Source organism: Cynocephalus volans, chromosome 9, assembly GCF_027409185.1.
Source record: "Cynocephalus volans isolate mCynVol1 chromosome 9, mCynVol1.pri, whole genome shotgun sequence".
NCBI classification, from domain to species: domain Eukaryota; kingdom Metazoa; phylum Chordata; class Mammalia; order Dermoptera; family Cynocephalidae; genus Cynocephalus; species Cynocephalus volans.
Window position 1 is genome coordinate 95,994,304 of NC_084468.1, and position 16,915 is coordinate 96,011,218.

The window sequence follows — 16,915 nt, forward strand, 5'->3', positions numbered from 1 at the left end:
CTTCCCTGATACACTGATACTCGTTTGATAGAGGGGTCCGTAAAATAGCCTGTGCACTGTTTCTGCAGGTGGATGTTAAGTGCTAATAATCATCCTACCTAAAGAAACTGCCTTGTCACTTCTAGTTCCTGCAGTCACATCCACGTGTGCAGTGTAAGTATTGCTCTTCCTTTTGATGATGCCCCAGCCTGTTTATTTCAATCAGAGACACTAAGAAAGAGAGAATAATGACTTCAGAATTCATTCTCCATAAATGTGTGTGATCTTGAGAAAATTACTCAGCCTCTCTGATCTTCAGTGTCCTCATTTGTGAAATGGAGATAATAATATCCAGCGTGCAAGGTGGTGTTGAGGATGAGAAGTGATGTGAATGGCCCCGGCAGAGGCAACCATCTGTTGATGGTGTGGAGGTGGTAATGATTAATAAGAGCTGTTGAGTACAGCAAATGTATAACCCAGGAGAACTCAGTGCTTTGTGTTTCAGTGGGAACATTTCATCTGACAAGTTAGAATAATGACCAGCACACAAAAACACGTCTCCCAGTAGCCTCCCTTCTCCTAGCCATTGCTGTTCCTTTACACTTAAAAGCATTCAGAACTGCCTCCTTGCCATTAATGTCAAACTCTCGTACCTACTTGCAAGAAGGCTTCCCCCCATCCAGCTACGTCCCTTCCAAATCTAAAGACCTGATAAGTAAGCAATTATTTTCTTTGTCCATTCCTGTCCCGCATCCTATTGTCATCGTGGCCTTTCTCCATCTCCATGTCCATCTGAGGCTTCCTACTTATTCCACAAAGCTTCACTGCATGCTCCAGCCCACAGAGTTCATTTCAGCTCCCCCTCCTTTCATGACAGCCCCAGATTACCTGGTGACTGGCCATTCATTAGCTCGTACTCATGGACTCTTCTTTGTTGTTGATGTCAGCCAACCTCAGCAAGCTCTCAAGGTTAGTGCCCATGCCTTCTGCTTCTTATACTTCAAACAGTGGCCTATCGTATATAGCTTCTGAATTAAACAATGATTTAGTTAATTTTGACTCAATTTCAGAAACTAAAACATATTTGGCCGTTCAAACATGTAAGGTCATAATGGATTCTGATCAACTTTAAAATAAGGAGGATATTCATACGCCCAGGAAAGACTCAGTTTTATCTAGAAATAAGAATATGGACCTATTAAATACCTCTGAAAGTCCTTTCTGGTTAGATAGCCTTGTCCTATGAATTTGCTATCTTGGCAACTGTAGATTGTCTATGGATTAGTGGGGATTGATATTTAACATCAGTCATCAGTCACAGTATCTACTATACCTTTGTTGACTCCACCATATCCCAAGCGGCTTATGCTCAACATTAATGACATTAGTCTAGGTGACATATAATTAGGAAAGCAAATTTTTAAAACCAAAAATAATGTGAGAGATTCCAAATCCAGATAGAACATCATTGTGGATTATTTCATATTCACGTTCCTGTTAGTCTCCACACCTATCCACTAATACAGCTTGGTGCTTGATTATCCTCTAAGCCTCTCTAGTGCTGACCTCTGTGATAGTGGCATTGTGTTTTGCCAAAGGGAAAGCTTATTCACAAGGTTAGTAACTTGAATAGTCAGTGCAGGTTATTTGTCCTGAGTCTTGAGTCTGAGTGAGTCCAGAAATCAATGGAATATCCTATATAGCCACCTACATGATGCCCTTCCCCAGGGTCTATTTCTCCTATAAGGAGTCAGAGCTGCCTGGTCGAGGCTGGGTGAAATTGGAAAAATCCTGACATTAGCTGTTTCAGAAAATGACACAACCTTTCAGGAATAATCAGGACATAATTAAATATGAGTAAAAGGCTTGGCGTTATTCCATCCTCTATAATGGGTGTTCACTAGTGTGCCTGTTATTTTTGCAGCTATTGCTTACCTACATTTTGACTAGCACTTGGAACACTACCTCAGGGCAACTTAAATGGAAACCTGTTTTCCAGGATGGAGTAAACTGGCAGAAATTTCCATTGTTCCTCAAATCTGGTATAAATGGTTTGCCTGAGCTAAATATTTCTGAGCCCTAGGTGTACTGCTGAAGAAATAACTGCTGTTGTTCCAAGCAGACAGTGGTCAAGGGGACAACTAATGAATACGTCAAGCTTTTATTTTCTGTCACTGAGACGTGAGAAGATAGCCTAAATGATCTGAGAAGGAATATCATTCAGCTGTGCTGGGTTTCCAACACTTTCCAGCTTTTGCACTGTTAGCTTATTTTTTTCCAGAATGGCTCTAATAACAACCCACTCCTTTCCCTGCACTCCTGGCACCTAATGATGTTTTATTATGTTCATGCTGAAAGAAAAGGTGTCTGTGCATACTGTATCTCTTAATTTGGCTTCAGGGATTTCCCTTTGATGTGGAAAGAATAATCTTTCAAATTCCGCTATAAAATATACAGGAGAGAGACAAAAAGATTAAGCACCAGGAATGTGCACTGGTTGTTGACATTTGTTCAAATAATGAGCTGGAGGTGAATTATCTTTAGTATTGCTCATGTGAAATGATCAATTATTGTAAGTGTGAATTATCGGCAGGGTTGTTCAGCATTGATTTATACTGCATGGTTTAATTTTGTCTCCATTTTTCAAGACATTAAAACATGGCCAGTATTCAGCAGGTACCTCCAAGACACCATTAGCTCCTCCACAGCCCCCTAATTGCTCTTTCCCCAGTTCTGCCTGGAATATTTATGGTGAGTAGCGAGTTATCTCCCCATTGGCAGCCGTCCCTGCTTTCCTGTGCCCTGGGATTGCCCACATCTCATTTGCAAACAGCAGCTCACTCAACTGTCACTAAAGGAGAGGAGGTGGAGCCATGAGAGCTTTAAAAAGAGAAGGGGAGTCATTCCACTTTTCAAAAAGAGAAACTGTGTTTGGGGAGGAATTATATCTACATAGTTCTTCATCTGGTCTCATTCAGGGGTCGTGGTTGGAACTTCTCAATTCTTCCCTATCTTTTTTCTTTCTAGCCTCTGCCTTGCTCTGCCTGTCACAGTGGAATCAGCCACAGTCCTCTACAGTGTGGCTGTGAAACTCTGTGAAATTTGTCAGACAGGTTCAGGTGTTTCTTACTGGCTTCCAAAAAAAAAAAAAAAAACTTAGATAAAGAAATCTTTCCTGGAGTGTTCCTTTCAGGCTGCATTCAGAAACTGCCTTGAGTTGAAGGGCAGCAAGCTGGAGGGCAAAAGGAGCAAAACAGCAGGGTAAAAGATGCCCCAGGGCTGGAGACCACCCTGGGGGGACACGTTTGGGTTGAGGCATACTCATCTTGCTGGGGCTATGCATGAACAAAATCAATTCATTTTTTGTTGAAAGGTCAAACCCATCAAGATCATGCTGCTCTTACTTATTCTGTTGCCAGTGGTTTTTAAATTTAGTTTTGTTAGTCTCTCAGCATTGCAGCACTGGAACTGTCCTGATGGTCTGCCCGTGAGAAGTGGGAGTTCTGCTTGTGTGGGTAAGTAATCCAACTAACAGGAATTCACATCCTCCGGGAAACTGTCCTCAGACCCCTGTTCGTTTTGTCTTGCACACTTGGGCATTCTTTCTGATTCGTCTTTGGGTGTGTATATTTGCTTTTTTTTTTTTGCTTTCTGATGTATGTTTATTTCCTTACTGGCCATTAGAGCTACTCTGCTACCAACTATAAAATTTCATGGCTCTCAAACTGTTCTTCTGTGTGTGACTGGATATGTCTCTTTCTAAACTAGCTGAACGTTTCACATAAACCTCAATCTTTATTCTAACTTGAGGAGTAACTAATACTTAGTTGATCAACTTTATGTTGAAAATTAGAGAAATAGATGTGCATTTTCTTTTTTTAACTTGTTTCTAAGCCATAAAAAAAAAAAATCCTTCCTTCTGATAACTTTGTGTAAGAACTTAGAAGTTGCTAAACATCAGTGAAAACTGGGAAGAGAATTATGAACTAATGAGATTCTATTATTGTGAAAATTAACCTAAGTTTCAAGTTCAACCTCTCCCCCTCTCTCCCTGCTCTTTCTTGACGTTTCTAAAGCCCTGACACAGCTCACGCAGCTCCAATTTTTCAGTAACAGGTGCATTGTAACTTCAGGAACTGCTAAGAAATGACAGTGGGTAAATAAACCGCACCCCCTCCCATGTTAAATGGGTTTTTAGCCAAGGAGAAATGGGAATTTTTCTGGATGAGAATTACAGTCCTGCCCAAGGATCTTGTCTGATAGCCACTCTCTCTCTTACTGTTGACTCATTTCTGTAATCCTTGTGTGGGTCTCCAACCTGCTGCTCAGACGAGGCAGACATTTCCAGCTACCAGAGGGTAGGAGTTGCCCTGACATTCCTTTCCTGTCATCTTGCCCTTTTGAAATTGGGTCTGGCTTCCAAAAAGAGGTAGATCGAGGAAAGCACAGTAAAGTTTCCAGAAGAGAAACCTCTGGAAGACAGCATAAAATAGTAAGCATACACAGAAAGGAAGTTACAAATGAGGAAGGCAGGTGCTCTCATGTAGAATCTCGAACTGTCACCGGGCAGTGCTCATTGTATCAGGTGAGCAGAACTCTAGGGTATCTGAAGGAAGGACTGACTTCTTATTGTCTCTATGGCCTCAGCACCTAGAACATTTCTGCTTTCATAGTGTGTACCGAGCAAATTCTTGCTGAATAAATGAGGAGTCTTTCCCTGATCTACCAATCACATAGCCCTCGAGAATAGCAACAAAGAGGGGGTGAGAAAAGACAAACACAGCCCCATGACTCTCTTACTCAGCTGTTGGAGGCAGAAGTAAAAGCTTCTGGACACGGTTACGTCAAGTGGACTGGAGCCTCTCTGGGGTGGGGGAATTTTGCCTCGAGTAGTTGGCAAATGACCAGAGTTGCATGGCACCTTAGGAGCTATGGTGAGAGTGGCTAGGAAGGAAGAACCCAGACTGCTGAAGCAGAACACAAGAGAGGACAGAAATTACGGAAATGAACTTTGATGCATAGCTTTGGGGTCTCAGGGAACAGTCTGAGCACTTCCAGCAAGCAAGCCTATGCCTTATGTTCCCTGCCACCCCTGCCGGTGGCTTAGCAGTGCCTTCTCTGAGGCAGGTTGCACCAAATAAACACAAAGCCCAGGATAGAGACAATGAGTTAGGGAGACTGTGTCACAAAGTCTAACATAGGTGTTAGAAGCAAACAACCTTCATTTCAAATCCAGGCTACCTGCTTAATAGCTGAGATACTTTAGAATACTGCTGGAAAACAATATCCCCCTTTCAGGATTCTTGTGGGGATCATGTGAAATAACACATGAAAAGCACCTAGCACAGTGGTTAGCAGAGTGTGCTCAATAAATGCCCTTTTGGACTCCATGTCTTGGCTCTTTTTTGGTCAAGTCATATCATGAAATGCCTTATTATGAACAGTGCAGTGACATGACAGACCCCACAGAGTGACTACCTGCCCCTTTGCTTCCTTGCAAGTCACTGGTTTAAACCCCCTACTTTACACTCCACATCTGATGTTAGCCAGTAACTGCCTGGGTCACACCCTGTCACCCCCTACATTTCAGAGGATAGTGTTTCTTTCTCCTCTCTAAATAGATATGGTGCCATCATCTATTTTTCCCCCATTGAAATTCTACTTGCCTTATTTCTTGCCCTTGGCATTGAGACAGACCACCTCTGTGGCCAATATGACCCAGCAGGAAGAATGCTTTGTGGTCTCACAAGATTCAGGTAAACTGAGACAAGGTTGTTACTCATGGGACTGCTAGCCAGATAAACCAAGTGATAGAAACACAGAATTAGATTTTCTTTCCATTCCCCAACCCCCACCTCTCCCCCTTTAAAAATAATTAACTGAGTATTCTGTTAGTTTCTATTTGAGCTATAGTAGGTGAGGAGAGCAGTGAAGAAAACTGCTGGCAAGTGGCTACTAAACTTTCAAGTCTATCTGCCCTAGAGGACAAATATTAGCTGAAAAAGGAACTAGTCCTGTTTGACGTATGTACCCACATTATTTATATGAACTTTCTTGATAAATAAAGGGCAAGGAAGAAGTACAGCCTCAAAGAGCTGGCTGCAGGAGTGATCCTGGGCACACTTAGCCAACAGGGCAGATCACTTAGCAGTAAACAGTGAAATCACTGATTTCAGCACCAGCTAAGGCTTGGTCAGCTTCCCAGTCAACGTGCAAGCCAGAGTAATTCTGAGATCAGAATCTTGTTTGTTTTTTCAGCCAGAGTTATGCAGAAGACTTTTTTCTAATCTAACTGCAGAAAAATTAGAGAAATTATATTTTATATACAACATGTGAATGAAACCATTCCCCAAATATCCAGTGATTTTTGGTCTTTGGGGGGTAGTAGAACTTAGTGGTAAAGAATGTAAATTTTGGAGACAGACTACCTGGCTGTTTTCAAATCTCAGCTCTGCTGCTTGTGAACCGTGTGTCTCAATGATTTCCCTACTGTAAAATAAAGGTAATTGTGTCTTCCTGCTTGGATTGTTGTCAGCATTGTATTAACGTATTCATTTTCAATGCTGGCTGTACATCAGAATCACCAGCATCCAGGTTGCCACCCCAGTCAATATGGATCAGAGTCTCTTCCGGGGGTAGAATCGAGGCCTCACTTTGCTTTTTACACTCCATTGCTGCTTCTAACTGGCAGCCTGAGTTTAGGACCACTAAGTTGATATGTGTGAAGGGCACAAAACAGAGCCTGGCATGTGATAAGCACTCAGTAAGCCTTAGCTTCTATTAATATAGTTATTGTTCAAATTATTTTCACTAGTGGTAACAGTGATAGTATTTTCTAAATATGGCTTGGTTTCTCCTAAAATCATTAAATATATCTTGACACATGAAAAAATGCCATATTGAAAAACTGAATGATAGTTTTACAACATTAAAAATTGTACTCAAAATAATGTCAACATTCATAATTCATATTTTTGCAATCAGCAGAAATTTTTGTTAAAAATACAAAAACTTATGAAATTGATTTGAGTATGTATCCTTGTGGAACTGCAGCTCTGGAGTTTGTCTTTCTATTATACCAACTGAAAAAGAAATCCTATTCAGTTCAAACTAAGCCCATTTGTTATATCTCTTACCAGTAATATTTTTATTTTAACAACAGCGAAAATAAGCCACTTGAAAGTTTTAGTGATTATTTAAATTTTTTGTATATTTTCTCCGTGTTTGGAACATATTTCTCTAAGATTTTTAAAGCTGTTAAAGGCACATAAAGGAAAGGTAAATTAGTTCTTTAAATGAATTTACTTTGGGGGGCAGTTTGAGGTTGTCCAGATATTTGAAATTCAGTTTAGAAGTTGGAAGGTGAGAATCATTTGCTTGTGTTCAGAGGAGAGAAAGTAATTGCTTGTTTCTATCGAAAGTAAATGGACTAGTAATTTGGCTCAAATAAATTCAAAACCTTACTTTACAATCTGCAATCTGCCTTTATGAAAATCCATTTGAAAAAGTTTCTTGCTTAGTATGATTGGTTGATTTTTTTAGATCAGTAGTCTCCGAACTCCATTCCATTTGTAAAGTAATTAAAATGTGAGCATATGCTCCCAATAAACATTTAGTTATCAATTACATACACATAATATGTACATTGTACATATGAACATATGTGTATGTATAATGAACATACATATACTGAATATTTACAATGCATGATATTTCTAATATTTTCTTTCCACACAATAGTGAACCATCTTACACAGTCTCTATGTGGTATACATCCTCCTGGTTCTAGAGAAGTAGTAAAATGCTGGAATAAACGTTTACCTGTTCTTCACTGTTAGCTCAGTTCCTTTCACTTAAGCATAAAGAGAGAAACAAAAGAATTGCTAGGGTTTTTTTTCTTCAAGTAAAGGGAAGTTACTTGTAGTGAATGATTTCCCAGAGCACATAACAGTAGAAATAAAAATGCAGTTAGGTTGTGCTGAGATTCTTCCAGAAGGACCAGAAGGTCAGACTCCATCTCCGGGGGTTTCAGAAATTCCAAAACCCTATGGCCTGTTGGGGTCACCATATCTTGGGATATTTAAATCAAATGATATGTACCTCCAACCTGTGTTCTGGGGAAACCCAGTGTCTCCCTTCTCTATCTCAGAAGATTCCTGGGGGTGGAGGCAGTGACAAAGCAGGAAAGGCTGTGTCACCTCTGGTCCCTCCACCAAACTACTGATCTTCTCTGTATTCCACTTCCCTCATGTGCTGTCCCTTTACCACACTCCACCACCTCACATCGGCCACCACCCTGTTTCACTTGCTTCTAGAAAGAACTAGTGCTATGAGCTGTGAGGGTACTGACTTTAACTTAAGGCTTGGACCTACCTTTTTAAATGAAAAAAAATTTTTTAAAACTATTGAATAGCACACTGGCATGTTTTAGTAAACAAAAACAGTTCTCAGAAGAGAAATTCTGGCCCCTGGTTTTAAACCAATTCTTTTCCTTTTACAATGGGAGAATGTTAATTTTGAGACAGATGTGAAGATTCTGGTAGCAGAGGCAGTCCCAGGTAGGGGAATGCTCTCTCTCTCTCTCCAGAGGAGATGTTTCCCTGTCCTCTCTCTCAGTCTAGGAAGGGACTGCAGCTCTCTGGCCTGGGCAGTGCCCTTACTTTGGCCTGGTGGCTACAAGTCAGAAGTAAGGCAGGGCACTGATTTGAAAAGAGACTCTAAAAGCTCTGGTCTAGGCCAGCGATTGTGTCATACTATGGATTATTCTCCCTTTTCATCATCCTCAATCTTTAAAGACCTTATCAAAAGTTAGAGATTGATCTCATTTGTGCTGAGGAAACTGAGAAAAAGACCAGTCCCTTGTTTCTGGTGAAATGTACCATGAGTGGCATGTAGGAGGGACGTCTTCCAGAAGCACTGTGCCTCACAGGGGTGTGGCCAGAGGTCAGGGAGGTCAGGGAAAACCACCAATGGGATGAGGATGAGGGAGACAGGTCCAGGAATCTCTCAGAAAGTTGTAGGGTGGGAAGATTTTATAGGAGACAGCGATTTATAATTTCCAGTGGTTAGCTTGGTGGCATCCTCTAAAATAATTTGAGTATTAAAAAAAAAGAAGTGTACCCTTAATAGGTAGTCAATGGCTGGTAAGGCCAAGCATAAAGTTACCACATCTGTGATTAGAGACTTATGCTCAGAATGTTCCCTAGTCGGCCAGTGGTCTACTATGGTGAATAGCAAATAGTTTGAGTTGTGAGTGAGTCATTAATTGTAGATTTCACTTTACCAATTGATTTAGATGAATTTATCTTGTTTTTTTTTAATCTGAACGGAGTTTAAAAATCATTCAACCACAGATGAAAGGTTACAAAAATTCTTTACCTGGAAAACAAGTCTTTTAAAATCTGCTCAACATTCTTAATATTTTAGTCACTTTGATTACAGTGGAGGAAACTAGAAGAAGAAACTAGCAACTTTCCAATACATGTAAATTGCCTGATCTAAGCTATTTCAGCAATTCTTTTACTGAAGTAATTTTTGTTATGAACAAAACAAAGACTCAGTAACTAGCTTCAATAGCTGGAGATGACTGCATTGGGGAATTTTTTCAGAATGTCCAGTCAGTTTGAAAGAATGTACTTTCTTTCCAACAATTCCTAAATTTTTTCAAAAAAATTTCAAATTCCATGAAGCAGTTCAGTATTCAGTTTAGCTTTAGTTATTGCTCCAAGTGTGAACAATCCTAGAGCTAGGGAACAACATGTTAGTCTTGTTATGCTGTAGTTTCTAATGTTAGAGTGAGAATCAACTTTAAGAAATAACCAGGAATGGGCTGAGCCCGTGGTGCACTTGGGAGAGTGCGGCGCTGGGAGCACAGCAACGCTCCTGCCGCGGGTTTGGATCCTATATAGGAATGGCTGGTGCACTCACTGGCTGAGTGCCGGTCACGAAAAAGACAAAAAAAAAAAAAAAAAAAAAGAAAAGAAATAACCAGGAACAACAGCAGTGGCTACAAAAATCTGGCCACTGAGATGTAATTGTCACCGTTGTCTGTTTACTTCTTGCCTCCAGGTCAACACTTTCATCCAGAATTCTGACACTGCTCATCATGAAGGAAGTATTACCTGAATATTAGGGGAACTAAGAATGCAGGTTTACTCTGTAGAGATTCTTTACCAACACCGAGTGGCTTTGCATACCACCATTCCAGTCCCTTCCCAACTGTCCCATTTGCGGGGGCCCATGACAAAGAGATGACTGGAGGTCAGACTTGGTATTTGTGTGAGGTGTAGAAGAAGAAAAAATTACATTAAACAGAAGGGGCCTTTACACTACTTGAAAGCTCCCATTATATCTGAAAATGCGTTTTTCATTTGTTTTATGTGGCCAACGTTACTAACCTGCAAAGGCAGTTGTGAAATAACGCATGTGAATATGTCTTTCTTTAGGAGTTATTCTGTTCCTTAAGATCATCTTTCAGAGCTTTCCTCACAATTTTCTGGGAATTAGCAAATAGACAGAAACTCCAGTAGTTTTAGCCAAATACAAGGCAGGAGCTTCTGCTTTCATCACCTCTTGACATTCTTTGGAAGCCTGGAGTTTGAATTGCTGTGTGGGTCTGTTTTCACTTCTGACCTTGATTTTCTGATTCTCCCAAGCCTGGCTGAACATACTAATGCCTCTCAGTGTCTGGGTTTCCCAAGAATTTCCTAGAATACTTAGAACACTGGAATTTGTGTGCATGAAGGTATTTGACACCCATCTGACTCCTGTGACAGTGATTCATGGGATGTACTGGTTTATTTGCACATCCCCTTCCCAGTGCTTGGATAGAAAAAGCCTTTCAGAGAAAAACACTACCTCCTTCCTCCATTCTAAAGCCTGTCAGGGTGCCGTGGACCAGCTTTGTGTATAATGCATAGATTTCATTCATGAGGTGGTTCTTTCTGTGGGTAGGTGGTTTCTAGGATATAGACAGTCAGAACAGCATCATGGCATCAGCACACGGTGTATCAGTTGACAGATTGAGTTTTATTGCACTCACTTCAACACTGTTCTGGTTAAATTTCAAAAGCCTGAAGAAGGATCTTTCTTCTTCCATGCACTCTATCCTTGTATAAACAAGTCAAAGGTAGGAGATTGTTAAACTCAACATGGTCATAATATGTGTCTGCCCACACTAATCCCCTGCATTTTGAGCCCTTCCCTTAAGAGGTTTAAAAACATGCCTAGAGGGAGAAGCTACCAAAGATCTTCTGGTGTTTTTCTCCCTTCTCCTAAGCACACATTTTTCTATTTACTACAGGATTTTCAACACAGAGGAATTGAACCTCTCCCTGATGTACAGGGAAATTGCAAAAGTTATTGTCACTAATGTTAATTTATCCAGTAAGGGAATGTACATGTTTTGGATTCAACTACTGTTGTTTAGAATTTTAAATGCTCTAATGGATCAAAAGCTTATTATATTTTAGAAAACAAATTTGAAAATCCACTGAAACTTTTATATTTTCTTATTCTAATAAATCATGGCAAAGATTTCATGTAAGAGGAAAAAAATAAGGCATATGAAGAAAAATTTTTATCTAGAATCTCAATGCATTTAAAAAGCACCCATCAATGACCAGAAGAGGATGGTAAGCGATTGCCTTTCAATATTGATGTATTATCTTCTGGGACCAAAAGCTAAACAGAAGTACACTGTGCATAGATGTCCTCTTTAACATAAGCCATGTTGATGCTTTTGAAATTACCAGGTTTTATGACTTCCAAGAGACTGGATAAGATGCCATTTTGAAACAAAGAATATATTTTAAGCAAACTGAATTGTAGTTAGTTCTTTACATAGTGGATTAATCTTGTCACAGGAGAAAATGGAGCAGTCTGGGTAGGGAATCCTAGTGTCACACTTACTTATTGCCTTACTTTGCAGGAAGAATTTCTCTTACCTTTAGTCAATGTCCATACCTGGCACGTCATGTTAGACCTCAGCTTTTGAAACTGATAAGGTCCAATTATATAGCAGGTATGAGCTGTTAATAGCTACCTCATAGGATTGCTATGAAGACTAATTAAAGTAACTTATGCAAAGTGCTTAAAATCGCACCTGACATATAGTGAGTTCCAATAATTATTGGCTGTGACTCTCTACCAAATACCATATACTGAGACACATTGGAAACACCTTTGCTTTCTGTAATTTTTCTAATGCCTGTTTCTTCACGTTTTCAATGATGCTTAGAGAAGTCCAACATTGATTTCCTGGAATGAGCCAAGTCCTAACAATCATCTCACCCACGGTATTCTTTGTGATTTGTTATTTTCCTTGATTATAAAATACAGCATAAATTTATCAATTAATTATTTTTCCAGGTAGTTATTCTTGCTAGTTGTCACATTTGCATTTAACATTCCAAGAAAATTATACAAAATGTTTTTTCTCTTGGCTTGTACAGCTATATATACAGGTAGGGCCCAGAACTTAGCATCAAACAGGGCAGGTTTAATGAGAACAAGGAACTCTAACATCCAACACTCCTTAATTTTATTTTGTTTTGGTCTGTTTGTCTAGGAACACTCAGGATGTAGTATCTATAGGCAAATACTTACATGTTTGGCCTTGTAATTTGAGGAACATTATTTAAAGGTAGCAAAAGGAGAAAGTAATCATAAATGAGACCCACATCAAATTTTGTACCTCCAATAAATTTTTTACAGATTTAATCAATTGATTAATTTTTTAGACTTCCTTCAGAGTGTTGAGCATTTAGTGTCACTTGGAGGAAGTTGCTTGTTTTAGGTTACTGTTTATTTCCTTTAGTGGAGCTCATAGTGACACATTATTGATTTGGTATTGGAAGTTTAGAGAAGCAGAGAGAAGGAAACATTCACAGAAAGTAGAAGTTAAGATGAATCACACTTATCTAGGAATTTACCACAAGCTTAGGCCTCTTTACAAAAATGCCACAAAGAAGGAAACTATTGAATTCCACAATGCACGCAGGAAAGGAATTGAACAGATAAATGTTAAATTAGAAAAGGCCTTCAAGATCATCTAGCCCAATTGCCTCATATTACAGATGAGAGGCTGAGATCCAAACAGATAATATAACTCATAAGATCCAGTGAGATCCAGCTCAGGACCCTGTACTCATCATTCTGCAAAAATTTACAATGCATATGACACTTCTCAAGATTTATGGTTGAAAGTCCACCAGTGTAGTGATTTCATTAATTTTTCCTATCAAAGTTCTAATAATTTTTGGTTGGTTTAGGGAAAGTTTCTTAATATATCTAATTCTCTATGTTAAAAGCACTTGGAAAGTAGGACTGAGATTTCTTTTGATATAAATTGTACCAATGAATTAATTCAAATCAACAGTATGTATTCAACATTAATCCCATGCTTGGGCTGACCGTGGTGACAACACTGATCCATACGCACAGGGTATCCTGAGGGGACAGTGGGGCTCCACAGCTCAGGGTCCGTGTAGGGGTAGGCTGTAGTTTATCTACTGACTTCTGGATCATATTATTTGATTTTATCAAACTAACTCATACAGAATTCAACAATTGGCTTAAAAATCCTCCTACAAAGAAATGAAAGATTGAAAACAATTCTAATATCGCAAGCCCAGGAGAATAATGAGGAAAGGTAGCCGCGACACTTCTCTTATTCTGAGAATAAACTCTTTTTTGTCTACATAAGCAATGTAAATCTCTTTAGATTTGACCAATAAGAAAAAAAAAGCGTGCTAGAGAACTTAACAAAACAGCCTGAAAAATGGATTTAAACTTCCTGTAATTAACCTTGCAAAAATTGTAAAATGTGCCTTGAAATGTTAGCTAAGGGTAATATGAAGCCATCAGGACAAGCAAGATACTTTTAAATGGGTGTTCAGAATCTGAAAACAACTTTTTATAATTTTTACTTTTTAATTTTTTTAGTTGTGCTCAAAGTTATGATATTTAACACTACAATTACTAAGCTTAGTGATAGAAAGTCGGAAGCCTCTTTTGAGGTTTCTTGTATTACAGCAAAAGAGGAAAAGCCTCACACTACTGGTGAAGCACTTGTTTCTCCTGCTTCCTGCAGTGGTTAAATGTGTGGTATTGGCTAAAATAACACACCGAAAACCACATTACAACAAATTAAAATGTGTTCCTTTGTCAGAAAATACTGTTGTAAACTGCACAAAAAGCATCTTCAAAATGTGATGAAATACGGACTGAGAAATTACACAGTTGAGCAAAAATAAAGGTGTCTCTAATATCTCAGCTTATAGTATTTTCTAGAAACTAACAACCATCATTTATTGAGAACTCACTATGTGTCAGGCAAGATTCTGAGCACTTCCCATGAGTTAATTTACTTATTTTTCATAACAATCCCATGAGGTACTATTCTTATCCCCATTTTTTGAAAGAAAGAAACCAAGGCACAGAGAGGTTAAGTGATGGGCTGAAGGTCACAAAGCTAATAGTACTGGAGCCAGTAAAGAGCCAAAATGCATATTCTCTCTCAAGTATCAGTAATTTTAGTCACTCTTGTATATACCTCTCTGTTTCAACAATGAAATGCACAAAAAGTACAGCTGTTTTTCAAGAGCCCATAAAGGAAGAATGCGTCAGAGGAGAAATTTTCTCAGTGGAAGTTCTCAGATGTCAGAAATGACATCTTTATATATTAAAAAGTATTTAATGAAAAAAGTAGTATTAGTGTATCCAATGGCAGTGAAGCCAGTGCATTTACTGGAACATCAACAAAAAGGAGTCTTGGGTGAGATCACAGGGAGCCCTGTACAGCAGTTGACCACAGCCTTTGCAGCCTTCTCAGCCAGGCTGTGTAGCAAAGGTCATGTAGCAAAGAAGTTGCATAAAGTGCCATGCAATTGATGTAGTTACTCCCATAAAAACAAGACTAAACTAGACTCTTTATAATACTTTGTATTGGATGGGGAGTAACCATGAAAATATTTGTTCTACATGCTTTCCACAAAGTATCTTGAAGCAAAGCACTCGAGAACAATTATATGTTACATATTATTCTTTTAAAAAATGACAAGTGTTTTTTTTTTCCTGTGATGACAAATAGATGTCAGTAGTATGCTACTCAAAAAATAAATCAACACCACTTTATCCCTTTACATTAAAGGTGACATTTTAACTTTAGTGAGAAAGTGATTGCTAATTCTGAGAAATCTGTGTGTGAAGAGAACAATTTGAAAACAGATGTTGGAAATGTTTCCATTATTACATGATTTTGTTGTTGAATCAATGCTAATATGTTACCTATTAAAAATTGTCATATCTGCACTATTAAAACACTTATAAACAGCTTTCTAAACTATTTTAAAAAATCTTCCGAATAAAAAATTCCCCCCCTTTAAATCCATTTGTTAAAGATATAATATGCAATACCTTCTGGTTAGTTTGCATTTACTGACTGAGATCTAGGAAGATAGAAATTTGCTAGTCTAATTCAACAACATTTGTGAATAATTGATGGATATAATTAAAAAGTAAATTTTATATTTTACATACAGCCAATGAAGCGTTTCTTTCATGTGATACAGATACAATTGTGAAATATCTTTTTTTGTCTATGACAGCTGTCAAAGACCAAATATCAAAATATATTAAACTCTAAATCAGATTTTCAAATTACTTTATCAAACTCAAGCTTTTCATTAAATGCAAACTAATCAAGAACATGTTGCATAATCTCAATTTTTACCTAGCAGAGGGACTTTTGGGGCTGGAGGATATTCTCAAGCAGAGATGCCTACCAGAGAATTGAAAATGTAGGGTCAAAACTCAGTAGACAGGTCAGAATAGTGACTTCTGAGTCTTGGTGTGTGTGTATGTGTGTGTGTGTTTCTGGTTTGTTTCTGTGAAACATATGGAAAAACTTTTCTAATGCTTTAATGTTGGTGAGTTCATTTTAGTCTGGTAGTGGTAGTCTTTAAATAAAACTGAGCATAATTCATGTTGAAAAGCTGAGGGATATTTAAACATGCTTATTTAAATTGAAGGAATACCTACAGCACAGGAACATTCTTACAAGGTTCACTGTTCTGCAAAGCTACAATATTATAGGAGTTTTAAAAGTATAGTTGAGCTGTGGAATTGGCCAAAAGATAAACACATAAATTAATGGAACAGAACCGAAAGTCCAGAAATGAACTCAGACAAATATGCCCATTCGATCGTCGACAAAGTTGCAAAAGCAATTCAATGGAGAAAGGATAGTATCTTCAAAAGACAAAATTACAACAAATTTAGTATAAAGAGCTCAATTAGCTCTAATGCAATTCTAGAATTTGGCAACTCTTCATTCCATAAAATAGAATCAGTGTTCCAATGAGTTGAGCAGAGGAGGCTGGTGTTATAGACAGAAAACGGCAGAAGAAACTAGAAACAAAGAACAAAAAGTGGACTGGTTATTTCAAGGTTGCTTTCCTTGAAAGGTGGGAACAGGGAGACAGAACAATAGAGAAATAACTGATTGGTTAATATCAGCTTACTTCATGTCAGTGATTAAAACAGGGGAAACTCCATTATCATACCAATTGAAACTGGCCTGTTTGGGATATTGGGCTGTTATCTTTCTCTCCTGATTTCTTGGAAGTCCAGATAACTCAGTTTCAGTTTGGTGACCAGTAACTTTAGCAGGGGTGACTCCATTTTGATTTTTAGTCTGGTCTGTTGAGGCCTAGCGCAGGAGCTTAGTCCAAAACAATGACCTCCTATGGTTTTTATTTAACACAACAAATGGTGTTGGACCAATTAGACCTCCATAAGCAAAATAATGAACGCTGACCTAAACTGCACACCTTACACAAACATGACTCAAAATGGGTTATAAATCTAAATTTAAGACGTAAAACTACACAACTTTAAAAAGAAAATGTAGGAGAAATCTTTGTGTCCTGGGGTT

General features: G+C 38.5%; 1 protein-coding gene across 2 annotated transcripts in view; it reads left to right on the forward strand.

Moving 5' to 3' along the window:
* The first annotated feature begins 2,908 nt into the window (after positions 1 to 2,908).
* EGF (epidermal growth factor) overlaps positions 2,909 to 16,915 on the forward strand; it is an 86,435-nt gene continuing 72,428 nt past the window's right edge. For both annotated transcript variants that reach the window (XM_063107582.1, XM_063107584.1), the window contains exon 1: positions 2,909 to 3,494. In XM_063107582.1, the coding sequence (XP_062963652.1) occupies positions 3,371 to 3,494 (124 nt within the window). In that variant the 5' untranslated portion in view covers positions 2,909 to 3,370. The remainder of the gene's footprint in view (positions 3,495 to 16,915) is intronic.